Here is a 16,674-nt window from a genome sequence, read left to right on the forward strand (position 1 = left end):
TAGTTGTTTCAGGAACAACGTCGCAGGCTTTTAGATCTTGCAGGGACGTCGTAGTTGCTGGCTAAAGGTTTCCAGTTTGTACACTCACCAATGGCGTCTTCGATTTGCACATGTTGCTTCTGCTGTGTCCCTCAAATTGTTTCCTTGAGCGAGTCTTTCGTTGTCGACTACAGTTCTTCCCATGGACCAGCATTTGATGCTTCATTACAAATTCAAAAGGGAGGAAACCTTTAGGTCTTGGGCTTGGGCTTCTACTAGGCCCACGGGTACTTGTCATTACAGGTTCTCGCATTTGGTTAGTTGTTGCATTTGACTTTTCTGTTTTTGTCAGACTGGGAGTTTTTCGAGAGCTTTTCATGTCAAATGCAGTTCAAGTGGGCTGCTACAATCATCATGAGAGTATTGGCATTTCTTGATTCAGTATACAATATATGCTTTCACAAGCTCCCAGAAGCATAAAAACTACGTTGTTCGTCGTTTGTAACCTTTAAAAGTTTGCGTGAGTGACACTTTTGTTCTTCGTTTCATGTCAGATGATACAATGTGACCTGCAATTGTTGAAGGTTGCGCAATTTTGGACAGCTAGTAATCTCCATGGAAATGGTTCTACAGTTCTTGAGAAATTCGAGAGTGAATGATGTCTTCCCTCCCGCTCCATGTAGGGAGAAATTTCATGGTTATGACGAGGTTGGTGACTTTGCATCCGTCTTCACTTATCTGCGTCCTCCGAATAGCGTGATAGGGTTTCCATTCAAGCTTTTTTCAACCGCGCTGCTGTAGCATAACCCAGAGAGTAATGTACAATGATCCGACGAAGTAAAACCTCTTCCCTGCTCTCATACCTTGCAGGTCAACCTGCCGTTCTCTTCACCACGATTTCAAGTTGTTTGGTTGGGGGGTTTTTCGACCTCTCATTCATGTAGTATGGTTTCCTCTTCCTTTGCATATCGCCACTTCAGCCAGAATAAGCGACGGCTCTTGTCTTTTTGAGGAATTCGTTGCAGGTTGGATGTTATGCGGTGGCCGGAGGTAATTGGCTTCGTAATTAATTCTTTCAGTATCATGGGCTCCTTAAAAGTTAGCATCACGGGACCTCTGATTGAATTCTTTAGGGGTGGTGCGTTCGTTGAAGGTTTCAATGCAGGGGTTGATAGCCTAATTTGTTGATCCTGTTCATGTCACGGTTAGATCCACTTCTTTTTCTCGCACTCGTAATGGATACGGTAGATATGCAAAGTACTCCGTCTCCTGCTTCGTCTTAGATGTACAGTCTAAAGCTGTACATGAAGTCATTACACTTGCGCACCGAATTCCCGTATTGAAAAAGTTTAATTGACAATTTTACGGTTTTCGTGCACAAGTGTTTATTTTGAATGAACTGCTTCGAAGTTCAGAGATTGATTGCGGATGGACTCTTTTCGTGTGCTGGGTTTTTTTTATATGGTAGGAGAAATCACTTGCCTGATTCTTCCTCAAGCATTCTGCAGTGAACACCCATTTTCAGAATGTTGGGCAGTTTCCTTCGCAATCTTTACTGCCCCAAAGTTGCGATTTGACTGTTAGGACTTTTGTGTAGGGTTCTTACGGGGCTACTTCCTTTTCCAATCTTTTGCTTGCTTCCAGTGGCCAGTATTTCTCCACAACTGCCTTGATTGTAGAGTTCAATATCCTAATCTCAGGCTTAGGAAACTTGTGGAGCGTGGGAAAATACCTATGGTAAACTATGAAAGTATTGCATGTAACATTTAGTTGTCGTCATGTTGTTCTCATTAGATAGCCTTCAGTCTTGACGATTTCGTGTTCGTTTTACTAGATGTAAGGCAGCTTTCTGATAATAACGGTTACACTCGACGAAAACAAGAAATCTGCAAGGACCAGGTCGCGAGGAATAGCAGATGACTGAACGTTTTTCTCCTTCAATTGAGTTTTGGATCGGGGTTCTCCAGGTAGTTTTCGCCAGTCAAGATGCAGCTTATTACGTGGAGAAGAACGTCTTTGATATTCCATATAGCACGGTAATCTACTTCATGTTGCTTCAGCAGATTCTTTTCTTTCCTGAACTCTCTCTCTCTAACTTGATGTTCTTGATCTAACCTGATGTTCTTGTTCCAATATCAAATCATGTGACTACCTAATCAGGAATCGGAAAATTTGGAAGAATTATTTAGATTGAATTTCTGCTATCATCTTACAAGGTTTTGAAGTGTAGTTTAAATTCGTAAGGATGTCCGAGAATCGTTTACGGGATTTGAACTTATCGATGGCGTGTGGGTTTGGGGCTTACAGATTCGCGTCATGTGCTACTGAACTGCGAATCTTAGCGTTGTTATCTGAATGAATCTACTTGTCTTTTACTCTTGATAACCAGGTCGGGCGTCGCTTTGAGTCGAATGGTTTCTTGAAATCTGGCTTACTTGAAACATCTAGTTTTGTTAATTAGTCAGAGGATTTGAGTTAGACATAACACCTATACAAGTGACTTGGATTTGAACTCATTTCTGAGAGCCAGAGTTTTAGCAGCAGAAAGTGAGCATTTACCATTGTGACGAATTATTACCGAAAGTATTCAGAATTTTACAATCAGGCCGAGTTCAGCATTAAGTCCATTGTATGCTTCAGTACCACGTAGATTTTTAGAGTTTTAGGCATTTATAATGAGATGTCGGATTGGGGCCGGAGGCGAAGAAGCTGCACAATCTGCTCAGTCTGGACCAGCACAGGAAGTACAAGGTATCCTCTTTCGTATTTTTCTTTATACAATCAGTTTGCGTTTTCCAATGAACATCATTATTGTTTCAAGTGGAACATTTTTGGAGAGTGTTGTTTGCAACAATGTCATGTCCGGTACCTTCCACCCGCAGCGTAACTTTTCTCTAATTCAAGAACTGTAATCTTTTTCCGACAATTGGTTGAGAGAAGACCTGGGGAATGAATTGGTGGAATATCGTGCACAACTAATTATCATGGTTGAGTAGTAAAAGTTACATCGGGTCATGGTGTGGGAGAATGTGACAGGAGCAAGAACTAGGACTGGTAGACCGACTTTACCAGCTGCAGTTGGGCAGGTCAAGAGCAGCGCGACAGGAGCTACGGAGGATGAAACGGAGGTCTCAGAGGCTTCAAGATATCTCTTGAAGCAATGAGTCAGATCCTCACAGAAAAAGTTGAAGAGGTGCTCCATTTTCATGCGAGTATATTTTGTGTGCTTTTCACTTGATTTCCCTCCAACCCAATCCCTGTTGTATGATTGAAACTGCACCCGACACTTCTGCACAAGTTCCATGTTTGGAAGCTCACTTCTTTAAAATTAGTCTCCTTTGATACGCTGCTTCAGCAGGATCTTTGCCTCCTACACACATTTTTTTTGTAAGTATATGCTGTTGACCGAAAGAGAAGATCGAGTCAAGTACCTTCCTCTGGATACCTTAGGGGATACGGTAATTTTACATAAATGATCTCAGGAAATTATAACATTATGCCCTTATGTAATATGTTTGCCTGAGGTATGCAACGAGCTCAAATTTTTGGGGTACTTGCAGATGGAAAGAAAGCTTGCAGAGGTAACCAGAAGAGCACCGCTGAACGCAAAATCAAGGGGAAGTCGGGAATTGGTTTGAAAGATCGTGACAAAGATGGTGATACGCTCAACAAAAAGCACCAACAAATGCTAGTGTAACCAAACTGGATACAGCTCGAAGCATACGCATGGAAGAACTAAACAATCAGGTTAAAATTATCTGTTAACAGGTGCGTTTCAGCATTTCTACCATATCGCACTCAAAGTTTCTTTCTCACTCCACTTAACGGTTTAATCTATTTGCTGGTATGAATAGAGATGAAGTGCAAACATTTCCAATTGTGACGGAGGTTCTGGAAAAGTGATAGCTCCATGAAGACTTGTAATGAGCAATTGATGTGAGGATATGTTGGTATATTTTGCAGATATCTCAGCACAGATGGGCTTGGCCTTTTATGAAACCTGTGGATGTTAGAGGTCTAGGTTTGCATGATTACAACGATGTACGTGATATTAATTCTTACGATTCTCCGTGTTCTCACCTACGTCTCCCTGTTGAAATGGTTTGTCTCTTTCCTGAATAGTGTAATTAGCGATACCTTGGCAGTCAAGTCCTATCATTAGGCATATTCTTTGAACCAGAATGAAACAGTCACCAATCGCCTAACTGTCACAGAAAAATTGTCGGAACAATATTTACTTCAGGTGAGTTACGATTGCATTGAAGCTTGGGTGTATCACTGTATACGAATTTTCCATACATACATCAACGTTTCATTGCAAACATTTAACTGCGGTCAAAGCTGCATAGCTGACTATCTTATGCATCAGCAGGGCAATGTGGCAGTGACATACCATCCTAGATAATCTGGTTTTTAGTGCTGACTCCTTTGAAGTTTTTATGTCTGGAAGATGATATCGAGTTAAAAATACTTCAATCTACTGACAGTCAAACGTGATGCAAATCTAGTACTTCGCGTCCCTTATCGCCTCACAAAACTGTCATTTCGTGATTTCTGGTTTCTTATGTCTTGCAGTAGGTCTATGTCGATCGAGGAGAAAAGGCATTTGGGACAGAGCCTAGGGAAGTTGCCACCCGACAATCTGAGTCGCGTCATCCAAATTGTTTCTCAGAGAAACCCCTCGTTTAATATTCACTCTGACGAAATTGAAGTTGACATTGACGCCCAGGTTTTTCAAACGTTTCTCCCTCTGCATTCACCGCTCCAAGTAGTAAAAGCTTCCTCCACTAATTTATCAGGAACCTCAATGCCTAGTATGCATCTTTTAGTTGTCTAACATTAGTCTCATTTATGGTTGGGCAGGACCCAGCAACACTCTGGAGGCTGCAGCATTACGTCCAGGCAGTTCTAAGAGGCTTCGGAGCATGGCAGGCCACGCCAAGGTACCAGCCCAGCAAGCGTAGTGGAGGGTCTGTACAGAACTAAACCTCCAGCAAGCGTGGCAAGAAGGCCACCACGCATTAACATGGACATTTGCCTCATTCCAAGCATGCCAGCGCAATCCCAGCCTTCTTTCACTGGTGATACGTTTTTGGGTCTCCTCACTTGCAACATCAGAAAATTTTCTGAGAGTGCATCGAATTCTCTGGATTTACTTCCCTCTCAGCAGCGGGGACAGCGCATGTGTATATACATGTGTGTTGCTGGAGTTAGCGGATAGGCAGATCCGACACTGGGTTCACTCCCGAAGTGAAAAACTCGACGAGTTTGTATCAACGCTGACCAATGGTATGTTCCTTCCTTTTCCATCGATGAGAATATTGGTTGCCGAACACTCCCTTTTGTCATTGTCCCAAATGTATCCATCAAAAACCCAGACATAGTCCTTCAACTGAAATGAAGTTTTTCTTTACCGAGATTCCTGGTCATGTGTTTGTGAAATCGATTGAGTTCGATGTCCTCACTTTCTCTCTTTCTCATCTCAACCAACCAAACTAGCGACATTCCGTCAAAATCGGTTGAAAGATGGGTTTTTAATGAATGTGTGATCAGGTTAAAGGCTTGTGTATTCTCAACGTTGTTCTTCACAAAAATGGAAGGGGAGGGAAGCAGAGAGAATGACGTTGGAGATGCGGAAAATTGAGTCTCGCCAAGATAACAATTGTGAAAGAGTTGTCGAATTCAGCATTATTGATGTGGTTGTGACCAAATATTACAGTTGACACTGTTAAAAAATTTGCATAAAATTTGCATAATAATTTAATTAAAAATTGTAATTTTAACAAGATTTATTTGTACCAATCAATTCATTATTAAATCATTACATAGATATATTACTAAAGGATGTAAAAATAAATAAAAGCATCGCTTATTCATACGTATATACACTGAACCACTGAACCACACTGAACCACTGAACCACAAAAGTGAGTAATAATTTCATAAAGTAAAATTACTCTCATTAACCAAAAATAATTTTTAATTTTTATGAAATTTTCCATGACAAAGAAATGCAAATGACGGTATATTGAGAAGAATATTAAGATGTTCTGAAAAACTTCAATCTCTCATTAATATTATTATTATTTTAAATATAGTTTTTTGATAAATCTTAGATTTTTAGTTGCCTATCAAATTATTTTCATGTATCTTTATGAATTTCATAGTCTATATGAAAATAACTTTTAAAAAAATAAAATAATAATTACTCTTGTCAAAAGAGTTTGCTTTAAAGTAGCAATAAGTCATTGTTTTAAGGTATTAAGATTTATTTAGTATTATTATTATTATTTTTTTTTTTTGTAAACATGTAAATTGAATTCAATATGCATACACTTATTCATTTCTTTGTTATTTTTCAAGAGTTTATTTCTTAAGCAACTCCACAATTTTTCACACATTTTTTTGTAAAGTGACATGTATAAGATCATCTATTCAAAATTAATTTCATAGCTAAATATAAATTTACATATATTAAAACTCCATAAGGACAAATGGACATATTTCTATGAATAAATTTATTTGATTCCAAATAAAATTTACATAATAATTTAATTGAAAATCTAAATTGAACCAAAAAGTAAAAAGATTCAAAAAAGTGAATCAAAAATTAAAATTTCAATGCTTTGAGATTTCAAAGTCATAGTACGATTTTCACTCTAGTCAAAAATATATCTATTGTTTTAAAGAATAAATATCTCGTTTAATTATTTGTTTTTTTAAAAAAAATAATTATGAGGTTTTATTGTATAAAGCCAACTTGCATGATTTTTAGTTTATCATGGATATTTAAATTTTGGTGGCATACAAAAAAACAACGAGACAACCTTGTACAAAAATGTAATAATTATAATGATAAAGAAATTTATAACAAAAATTCTTGCTTTTATTATCTATATAAAAAAAAAAAACTCTTCATAAAATAAAAATACCTTGAAATCTCCACATGTAAAGGTGTCATGGACATACATATGTAAACCAATAATTATCTATATGATTAGATAAAAGTAGATTAATTCCATAATATCTTCTATACAAGCTACTTTGAAACTTCATAGACGTTGCTTTGACTTTATAAGTGTCTATAATTGACTTTTTAGGTTAGAAACATGATCAATAAGTTGGCCATGTGCCACACATGTTATTAGCTTGAAGAACAAGCTAACTTTGTGGCCCATACATAGAAAACTTGCCTTATAAGCTAAAGCATGTGTCATGCAAAGTCAACACATATTAGAGGTCCTATAGAACATCACCATATAGCTCCTAGTTAGATAGTATATATAGAAGTAAGAGTGAAGTCCTCTTCACTCTTGTCAATTCTTTTCTTCTTTCTAGTCTAAATTAAAAAGTCTTTAGTTTTTTTTGTCTTTTGGCAATAGCCATTCTAATTTCTTTTTAATATACATACTACATTATTGCTATTTTTTTATTTTTTTTTTAATACAAAATTTCCAAGTTTATACATTTTCTTCTAGTTCATATTTTTGACAAATTGATAAGGGTACACTTACAATATTAGAGCTTTGTCTTCTCTTGATTAAAAGAAGATTATTTTTTTTTTCTTGATAAAACATAAGCATATTAGAAGTTGTGGATTATCTTCTTCTAAACTAATATTGTTGTTAATATCTTCTTTGTTTTCAAGTCCTTTCTTTTGCTTCTCTTGAATAATATTAGACATTTATTTTATAAGTATCATCATGGCAAAGCTTATTGAAATGAAGAGTACAATAGTACAAATATAAGAGCAATTGAGGGAATTAATACTTTTGTTGCATCAACTTAGTTTACCACTATAAGGAACAACAAGAATGGCAGGAAGTGAAGATATAGATATGATTGGAGTTGCTTCAACATTTGTATGCAATCGTATCTCTTCTCCTATGGTGGAATATCCTTCTATTACTAAAAAATCAAGACTTACCTTGCTTAAGAAGTTTGATAGCATAAGATCCAAGTTTTGAAGATTCATCAATTAAGTATAACTTGTGATTAAACTTCAACTCTAAAGCTATCCAATTCCAAGATTGCAAGTTAGATTCATTGGTACATTTCTTTTAGATTCAGTATTATTGTGGTTTTCATCTTTTTCTTAAATGATAAGATTTAATATTGAATAATTTAGAAGATTTTTTAATGGAGTTTCGATCCATGTATGAAAAACATGATGCAACTTGTATTACAATTAACAAGATCCGTATTTTATGACAAGGCAATCGATATGTAACATTATTTGCTTCACAATTTTGACAACTTTCAACTGATATTAAGTAAGATGATGTTACACTAATTAGCCACTTTCTCTACGGATTACAATATGAGGTAAAGAAATTGATGCTCAACTTATCTAATCCTCAAACATTGAGTTAAGCAATTGACTTTGCTATGAAAGCTGACAATTGACTTTTTGAATTTCGATATGAAAGTCAAACAAGTGGGCCTCAATGTTATTATAATTCAATGACAAGACCAATACCTCTTGAACACATATATTCAGAAGTTGAGGATATGTAAATTGATGCAATACGTTTCAAATCTCTTACTAAGCAAGAAAAGACTTATCACCATCAAAAACAATTGTGCTTATATTGTAGAGAATCTAAATATATTGCTCAATAATGTCAAAAGAAGTGATGCAATTATAGTATGATGAGTACAAATGTCAAAGAAGACAATATATCAGATCAAGTTTGTCCAATTATAAAAGGTATCATGCGGCTAGAATCTTATACAATATCTAATAAAGGTCTTATTCTCTCTTTAGAACTATCTCTTTGTTTTACATTAAATATTATTTTAGGACCTATACATTACAAAGTCTTTGTCTTATTAGATTTAGGAATGTCAATGTGTTTTTTAGATGAAGAATTTGCTAAAAGTCTTAGCATATCTTTAGTAAGGAAAATTAAAGCTATACATGTAGAAGTCATAGATGGTCGTTTGTTGTCTTCTAGAGATATTACTTACAAAACCTTTTCTATAAAAGTAATAATCGATGGTCATAATAGCTTTGTTATATTTAATATTATTAGACCTTCTTCTAATCCAATAATTTATTGTGAGTAAAAAAATACAACCCTCAAGTAGATTGGATTTCTCATACTCTCAATTTTTCTAAAAATATAACTAAGAATATAATTAATGAAGTAAAAAATCACAAGTTTAAGTTAATTAAACCTATATTTGTAGGTGCAAGAGTTTTTTTGCATGTTGCAAAAGAAGGATCACCTTGTGTCATTTATGTGACATCCATTTCTAGTGGTGAAAGACTTCAAGTGGCATTCCAAGCCAATATCAAAAATTTCAAGATATATTTATAAAAACGAATATGGATACTCTTTCAAAACATTATTTCTATGACTATTCAATTGATCTTCAAAAAAAAACACAACTGCCATTTGGACCAATCTACAATTTATAATAAAATGAGTTGGTAGAATTCAAGGAGTATATTGAAGAGAATCTAGCCAAGAACTTCATATACCATTCCAAATCTCCAACAAGAGCCCCAATTCTATTTGTGAAGAAAAAAGATAGATCATTATGGATGTGTGTTTATTATCGAGGACTCAACAATATCACCATCAAGAACACATATCCACTACCTTTAATATTTGGACTTCTTGATCAATTGATTCAAGCTAAGATCTATACAAGATTAGATCTACAAAGAGCATACAATCTGATATGCAATAAAAAAGGAGATGAATAGAAGATTGTATTTCGAATTAGGTATTATATTTTGAATATAATATTATGCATTTTGGACTTACAAATGTACCAATAGCTTTTCAACATCTTATGAATGATTTTTTTTGATAGTTTTTGGACGATTTTTTGTATGTTATCTAGATGATATCTTAATCTATTTTAAAAATATAAAAGAACATGAATTTCATGTTTGTCATGTGTTACAAAAATTAAGAGATATAGGACTCTAGACTAAGATAGAAAAATGTATATTCTACTCTATTCAAGTTGACTTCTTAGATTATATTATTTCAAACAATGGACTCATGATGGATCTTAAGAAAGTTCAAACTATTATGGATTGGAAGATCCCAAAAACGGTTTAAGATGTCTAATATTTTTTGGAATTTGCTAATTACTATCAGATCTTCATTAAAGACTTCTCTTGAACTATAGCTCTATTTACATGTTTGACTTGTAAAGACAAACTTCAATGGAATCAGGAAGTGGAAGCAACATTTGAAGCTTTATAGACAACCTTTGTTTCTGCACCAATCTTGTATTACGTTGACTTTTTTAAGGTATTCTTTATGGAAATAGATCCATCAAACTTTGTTTTGGGTGCTGTATTATCACAAATGAGAATAGATGATAAACTTCACCTAGCAGCTTTTTATTCCAGGAAATTTTTAGCAACTAAGATTAACTATGAGATTTATAACAAAGAACTTCTTGCAATTATGGATTCTTTCCAAGAATAGCCTCATTATTTAGAAGGCGCTTCCAGTTTAGTCACCGTGTATACGGATCACAAGAACCTTAAGTATTTCTTATCAACTTGTGTTTTGAATTGTTGCTAAGCTCGTTGGAGCATGTCTTTGTCAAGATTTGAGTTCAATATTACTTATCGGCTATGAAAACAATAAGGTTTGTCTAATGTCCTTTTCAAATGTTTTTAACTTGCATCTAAAGAAAAAGATACAACTATTGATCAATAAAGGATAATTTTATTAAAGCCAAAATAATTTCATCTTCAAATAGTAAAATCAATATTAACTATTGATTCAATTTTTCTCAAACAAATTCAATCAAGTATGTCTTCTGATTCTCTTGTTCATGATATCAAAAATACTTCTTCTAAGTCTTGTAATACTTCAAAGTTCGAGTTCAAGAATAACCTATATTATTTTGAAGGACGCTTATATGTGCAAGAAGGAGAAGCATGTTTATATGTTCTTCAAGCACATCATGACCTTTCAACAGTATGATATTTTAGATACAACAAGACTTTAGAGCTGATATCCAGAGATTTTTGGTGGCTCTAAATGTAGAAGGCTATAAAAGATTTTGTTCAATCATGTGACATTTGTTCAAGGTCAAAAACTCCTTGGCATCAACATTGTGGACTTCTTTAGCCATTATCTATTTCAAAACAACTATGGTCGTCTATTTCTATGGATTTTATTATAGATCTTTTAGTCTTAGGATTGTGTGATTCTATATTCATGATAGTAGATTGTTTTATCAAAATGACAAATCTTTTACTATGCACAAAATCTATCATATGTAAAAAAACTGCTAAGTTTTTTCTTGACAATATCTATCAATATCATGGATTGTCAAAAGATATTATATCAATTAGGAGGATTCAATTTGTATTAAGATTTTAGAGAAATCTTTTTAAGATTTTAAAAGTAGACATAAAACTTTCTTCAATTATTCATCCTCAAATTGATGGACAGATAAAGCATGTCAACCAAGTTTTGGAGCAATATTTAAGATATACCATCAATTATCAACAAGACAATTGGAGAATCCTCTTGCCATTGACAAAGTTTGCTTATAATAATATAATATATTCTTCTATGCAACAAACACCTTTCTTTATTAATTATGGTTATTATCCACAACTTGATATTTTTGACTTTTCAAAAGTTGATAATCCTATGGCAAAAGGTTTGACAAATTGTTTGTCACTGCTACATGCAACAATGAAGGTGTAATTAAAAGAAGCTCAAGAACGACAAAAGATCAATGCAGATGCCTATCGAAAGAAACAACGACAATTCAATATAGGTGACAAGGTATGGTTACTTCATTGTAATATCAAGACTACTCATTCTTGTGATAAGTTGGACTATTGTAAGCTTGGATCTTTTTCTATTTGTCGAGAAATCAATCAAGTCACTTATCAATTACATCTATTAGAGTTAATGAAGATCCATCTTGTCTTCCACGTGTCTCTTCTTAAATCATACAAGACTATGAATATACTAAGAAGAAGACAAGCTCTACCTCCTCGTATGGAAGTAGATAATAATGAAGAGTTTGAAGTGGAAGAAATTCTAGACTCAAGAGGGTGCCGAAATAAATTAGAATATTTTGTTCATTGGCATGAATATGATATAAGTGAATGTACATGGGAGCCAATAAAGAATCTTACAGATGCAACATAGGTGGTAGAGGCTTTTTATCGACAACATCCATCATAACCAAGATGAAGAATAGAAAGTCTTTGCTATAAAAGAAATAAGGTCTAGGAAAGATTACATTCTACCTTCTATCTTTGTTGTGGTTCTTATATATTTATGACATTAAAGAAATGAAGAAGCAAGAAGTAGTGGATTTGATTCAAAAGCCTTTGTTTACTGACTTGCCGAATGAGACCTTGCAATTATGACCACCTTGAAGATGATGTAATCAAAATGAAGATCCTCAAGAATGACATGTTCTTCCTCAAATATATGGCAAAATACAAGACATTTGATATCATGATCTCAAAAAGGACTCCCGATGTTTGATGATTTTATTGGAGGTAGGAACAACTCTTAATGGTGTTCTAAATGTTTTATTTGAAAGAAGTTATAAAGGCCTCAATAATGATCAAATAATTCGATAGTCTTCTTGTCCTAATCTCGAACATTATCGATGGTTGAGAGGCCATATCAACCATCTCTGAAGAGAACAAAGCTTAGACTATGTGGCAAATAGAATTCGTTACATCTTGGAATTCCTCAACATATAATGACTACTCTTCGTAGAACTTGTTCCTTGAAAAGGAGGTAATATCATGGAGATATACATATAAACCAATAATTATTTATATGATTAGATAAAAGTAAGTAAAAGTAGGTTAATTCCATAATATCTTCTATAGAAGCTTTCTAAAAGCTTCATAGACGCTACTTTGACTCCATAGGTGTCTGTAATTGGTTTTTAGGTTAAAAACATGGTCAACAAGTTGGCCATGTATCACACATATTAATAGCTTGAAGAACAAGTTAAATATGTGGCCCACAGATAGAAAACTTGTCTTGTAAGCTAAGCAATGGTCCTGCAAAGTCAACACATATTAGAGGTCCTATACAACATTGCCATATAGCTCGTAGTTAGATAATATATATAGAGGCAAGAATGAAGCCTTCTTCACTCTTCTTAATTTCTTTCTTGCTTCTAGTCTAGATTTAAGAGTCTTTAGTTTTTTTTGTCTTTTGGCAATAGCCATTGTAGTTTCTTTTTAATATACATACTACTTTATTACTATTTTATCACTTTTCTTTTAACACAAAATTTCCAAGTTTATGCATCCTCTTCTATTCATATCCTTGACAAAAGGTTACATGTTAATATTTATTTATTTATTTATTTATTTAGTTGTTTATGTAATTTTATATCTTAAAATATCTTAAAGTACAAAATAAGTTTGTTCTATCATCCATGCTTATTATTAGAAACTTCTCTATTTCTCATTATTATTTCACCATGATTTTGATGGATTAAAAAAAGACATTTAATTTTGTTCCATATGTACAGACCTTCATCCATTTTTCAAAAGTATCTAGAATAATATTCTCTCATGTCATAAAAATCTTAAATATTTTTTTATTTTTTTATTTTTTATCATTGATTTATTATTAATTATTGATTTATTATTTTTTATGTTAAAGTCATTGTCATGTCTTGTATTGTTCATGTCAGTTTTATTTATTTATTTATTTATTTATTTTCATAACCATTCTAAGAAACTAACTATTTTAACCATCGCAATGTGTCTCTCTTATATTGAGATAACCCATGTCAGTGCCACAAAAACTACAATGATGCAGAATTTCATCGACAAAGAATCATTCATTCACTACACATACATGCATTCATCCACTCTTCACATATTCATTCATCCACAACTCTCGAACTCATTCATCTATTTGTTGGCAGCGCCGCTGTTAGACCAAGGGTGGGGAGGTGGGCACGCCGCACGCCGTCCCTCGCTCCTCCGCCATTGCCACCTTCACGGGGGACGGCTGTAGCTGCATCGCAATCGCCGCAGCAGGATCCCTATTTTAATCCGCACCTCCATTCGTTACAGACTGCTCCGACATGTAGCAGCGTGTGTCTCAACCAACGGCTGCTGTTTCTCCGGCACCATCCTCGCCCTCATTGCACTTCCACTCGCCGTTTCTCTCTGCAGTATTGCTGCCGTTTTATTGCGGAGATCTGCGTGTGTTTGGACGAGGTGGGTTGTTAGGAGGTTTTGGGGTTTGTGAGTGAGGTGTGTCTGTGTGTGTTTATTTTTTTCGTGGAAGGGTCGCGTTTTGGTGGGATTGGAAACGATGGCGGCAGTGAGCCGCCTGCGGTGGACGATGAAGACGTTGAAGGCTGGGTTGCAGCAGCAGCCTAGGAGTATCACCTGGACGCGTTCTATGGGGCACGCGGCGCAACTCTCCATCGATGAGGAGGAGTGGCGCCAGCCTAACCTGCCCCTAGAGGGACTTCACTCGCGGGAGAAGGATCGCGGCGTGCAATGGGTTTTTCTAGGCTGTCCTGGTGTAGGTAAAGGAACGTATGCTAGTCGCTTGGCTAAGTTGCTGGATGTGCCTCACATTGCTATGGGTGATCTCGTTCGACACGAGATCATGCAGAAATCGGCCATGGCAGAGCAGGTTTGATTTCCTCCACCTGCTTTTGACTATTGCAGTTTGGTTTGGACGGTCAATGATTTAAGCCGATGATATGTTAGCCTTTGTTTTTTTTGTTTTGTTTTGTTTTGTTTTGTTTTTTTTTTTCCGTTGATTTTTGGCCTCATATCCATGTATTTCGTTTATAGCATCGTTACAATCATTAGAACATTAAGGTTAGATCGCTAGAATGCAGTGACTATGTGGACGGTTTTTGAGTCGTCATGTATCTTCTCTGAGGGTGCTTACCCCTGCGAACAGGAATTCACGGGTTACTACGATACAAGTGCCCGTTTTATTTCGTGTAACTTTTTAAGGATTGTTCTAACTTTGGTGTCACGTGGTGCTTGCAGTTGCAAAAAATAATGGGTGCAGGAAAACTCCTCCCTGATGAAGTAATTTTCAACCTCCTAACGAGGCGTCTTGAAAATGGAGTCTCTCGAGGGGAGTCAGGCTTCATCCTGGATGGATTTCCGCGGACAGTGAACCAGGCTGTGAGTATTGTGTCTAAAAGTTTTCTTGCTGTTCAGTCAGGTTGTTCATAGCGATAAGGATAGCATGCATTAACTAGGGTATCAATGCGATTAGTGATGCACTTTCGTATAGTGTATAATTCACTGAATCAAGATTATTTACGTAGTATAAAGACGTGATTCTTGTATTTTGGAAGATTTGCGCTCATGTCTGATTGGATGTCTGCATTAGGTTTGTAATGGCACCTATTTTGTGTCGACTTCTGAACGGAGACCAATCATGTTTGTGTATAGGAGATCATGAATGAAGTTGCAGATATAGATTTGGTTGTGAACTTGAAGTTACGTGAAGACGTTTTGGTGACCAAATGTTTGGGACGGCGCATATGTAGCCAATGTGGGGGTAACTTCAATGTTGCGTCTATCGACGTTGATGGCTATGGCAATGTTCCTCGTATCTACATGGCACCCCTGTTGCCGCCTCCTTCTTGTTCATCTAAGATGATCATTCGGGCTGATGATACTGAGGAAGTTGTGCGGGCTAGGCTGCGTGTCTACTACGAAGAGGTAATTATGTCACTCAACATCCCGTCTCGTGCGTACCTTGCATCGTTATGCAACTATGTATTAGCTGATTTCAAACAACTCTCCTGGTTACATTACAGAATTTATGGAGTGGTTATAGTATTACGCTCTCAGTGAAACTCTTTGCTGTGCACATTAAATTTTGATATATTTTCTATGTACAAAGTTAATCGGAGTGCTGGGGTGTTATCCATATCTGCAGAGTTTTCCCGTGGAATCTTACTATCGCTCCAAGGGCATGCTGCTAGACTTCGATGTGGCTGGGGGAGTTTCAGAGACATGGCCATTGTTATTGTCTGCATTGAACCTGAACGACAAGGGTGCAATCCAAAAAAGGTGGACAATGACTGCGTGATTCACCTACATCTGAATGAGCTGGAGCTGATTTTAGAAATTGGTTACTATTAAATGGACCCTGAGTTTAATGAAGAAACTCACATCTAGATCATTTCTAGAGTGACGATTTTGTAGAGATTAAAACAACGATGCAACTTTAGTCGAAAAGTAGGAAAGTTTTGTACACTTCCTTTCAAAAACAATCTTTTATTGTCGTGAATTTCATTCTTCATGTGAAAGATAAGTTTCTCACAATTGAGCCAATATTCGTGGTATGAAGGAACGCTTTCGCTGATTGATTTTCTCTCTCAACATTGGAGTCAGACGAATGAAATGTGCGTAGTGGTGCGGGTGGCGTAGAACAATCAATGAGCCGGATGGCACTCCCAACAATAATACCAGATATGAAATTTAGCATTTAGCATGGTGAAACAGAACACATCGCGGCAGTTGTTGTCTCTGATGTCCAATCTAGATTGAACCTTGGTGGAACTCGTAATTACGACTCTAAATTTGGGTATAGACATCAACTGCATTCCGTAGTGAAACATTGATCTTGATTATAACCAGCTTGGTTCAATGTCGATCAAAATGGGCTAATTGTTAGGCGAATCTTAATTAGGTCTCTCATCTATTCGAAGCATCCGTTACTG

General features: G+C 35.6%; 2 protein-coding genes across 21 annotated transcripts; both read left to right on the plus strand.

Annotated features, from left to right (window-relative positions):
- On the plus strand, window positions 1-5,765 carry LOC112272796 (transcription factor GTE1-like). Of its 20 annotated transcripts, XM_073529074.2 has the most exons (10): window positions 79-282; window positions 534-687; window positions 850-1,029; window positions 1,814-2,015; window positions 2,369-2,730; window positions 3,016-3,172; window positions 3,540-3,747; window positions 3,943-4,020; window positions 4,555-4,708; window positions 4,843-5,398. In XM_073529074.2, the coding sequence occupies exons 8-10, from the start codon at window positions 4,007-4,009 to the stop codon at window positions 4,963-4,965; spliced, it is 291 nt and encodes a 96-aa protein (XP_073385175.2). In that variant the 5' UTR covers window positions 79-282; window positions 534-687; window positions 850-1,029; window positions 1,814-2,015; window positions 2,369-2,730; window positions 3,016-3,172; window positions 3,540-3,747; window positions 3,943-4,006; the 3' UTR covers window positions 4,966-5,398. The 20 variants fall into 20 exon arrangements, 14 of the variants coding, with proteins under 14 accessions (XP_090100843.1, XP_073385175.2, XP_090100839.1 ...); XM_090244708.1 differs by lacking the exon at window positions 79-282 and having other exon boundaries at window positions 326-687; XR_016498595.1 differs by lacking the exons at window positions 79-282; window positions 534-687 and adding an exon at window positions 5,533-5,765 and having other exon boundaries at window positions 699-1,029; window positions 4,843-5,268.
- Window positions 5,766-13,916: 8,151 nt separating this feature from the next.
- LOC112295763 (putative adenylate kinase 6, chloroplastic) lies at window positions 13,917-16,241 on the plus strand. The gene is made up of 4 exons (XM_024547692.3): window positions 13,917-14,612; window positions 14,981-15,121; window positions 15,395-15,667; window positions 15,888-16,241. Exons 1-4 carry the CDS (start codon window positions 14,283-14,285, stop codon window positions 16,038-16,040), a joined length of 897 nt encoding a protein of 298 aa, XP_024403460.1. The 5' UTR covers window positions 13,917-14,282; the 3' UTR covers window positions 16,041-16,241.
- Window positions 16,242-16,674: the final 433 nt, after the last annotated feature.

This window comes from Physcomitrium patens, chromosome 19, assembly GCF_059467195.1.
Source record: "Physcomitrium patens ecotype Gransden chromosome 19, ASM5946719v1, whole genome shotgun sequence".
Classification (NCBI taxonomy): domain Eukaryota; kingdom Viridiplantae; phylum Streptophyta; class Bryopsida; order Funariales; family Funariaceae; genus Physcomitrium; species Physcomitrium patens.

Excerpts from the sequence above, each read along its gene's own strand:
- LOC112295763 (XM_024547692.3), top strand. The coding sequence starts at position 14,283 with ATGGCGGCAGTGAGCCGCCTGCGGTGGACGATGAAGACGTTGAAGGCT. Across the intron at positions 14,613-14,980 it reads AATCGGCCATGGCAGAGCAG|TTGCAAAAAATAATGGGTGC; the intron begins GTTTGATTTCCT and ends TGGTGCTTGCAG. Across the intron at positions 15,668-15,887 it reads TGCGTGTCTACTACGAAGAG|AGTTTTCCCGTGGAATCTTA; the intron begins GTAATTATGTCA and ends CCATATCTGCAG.
- LOC112272796 (XM_073529074.2), top strand. Across the intron at positions 4,709-4,842 it reads AAGTTGACATTGACGCCCAG|GACCCAGCAACACTCTGGAG; the intron begins GTTTTTCAAACG and ends ATGGTTGGGCAG.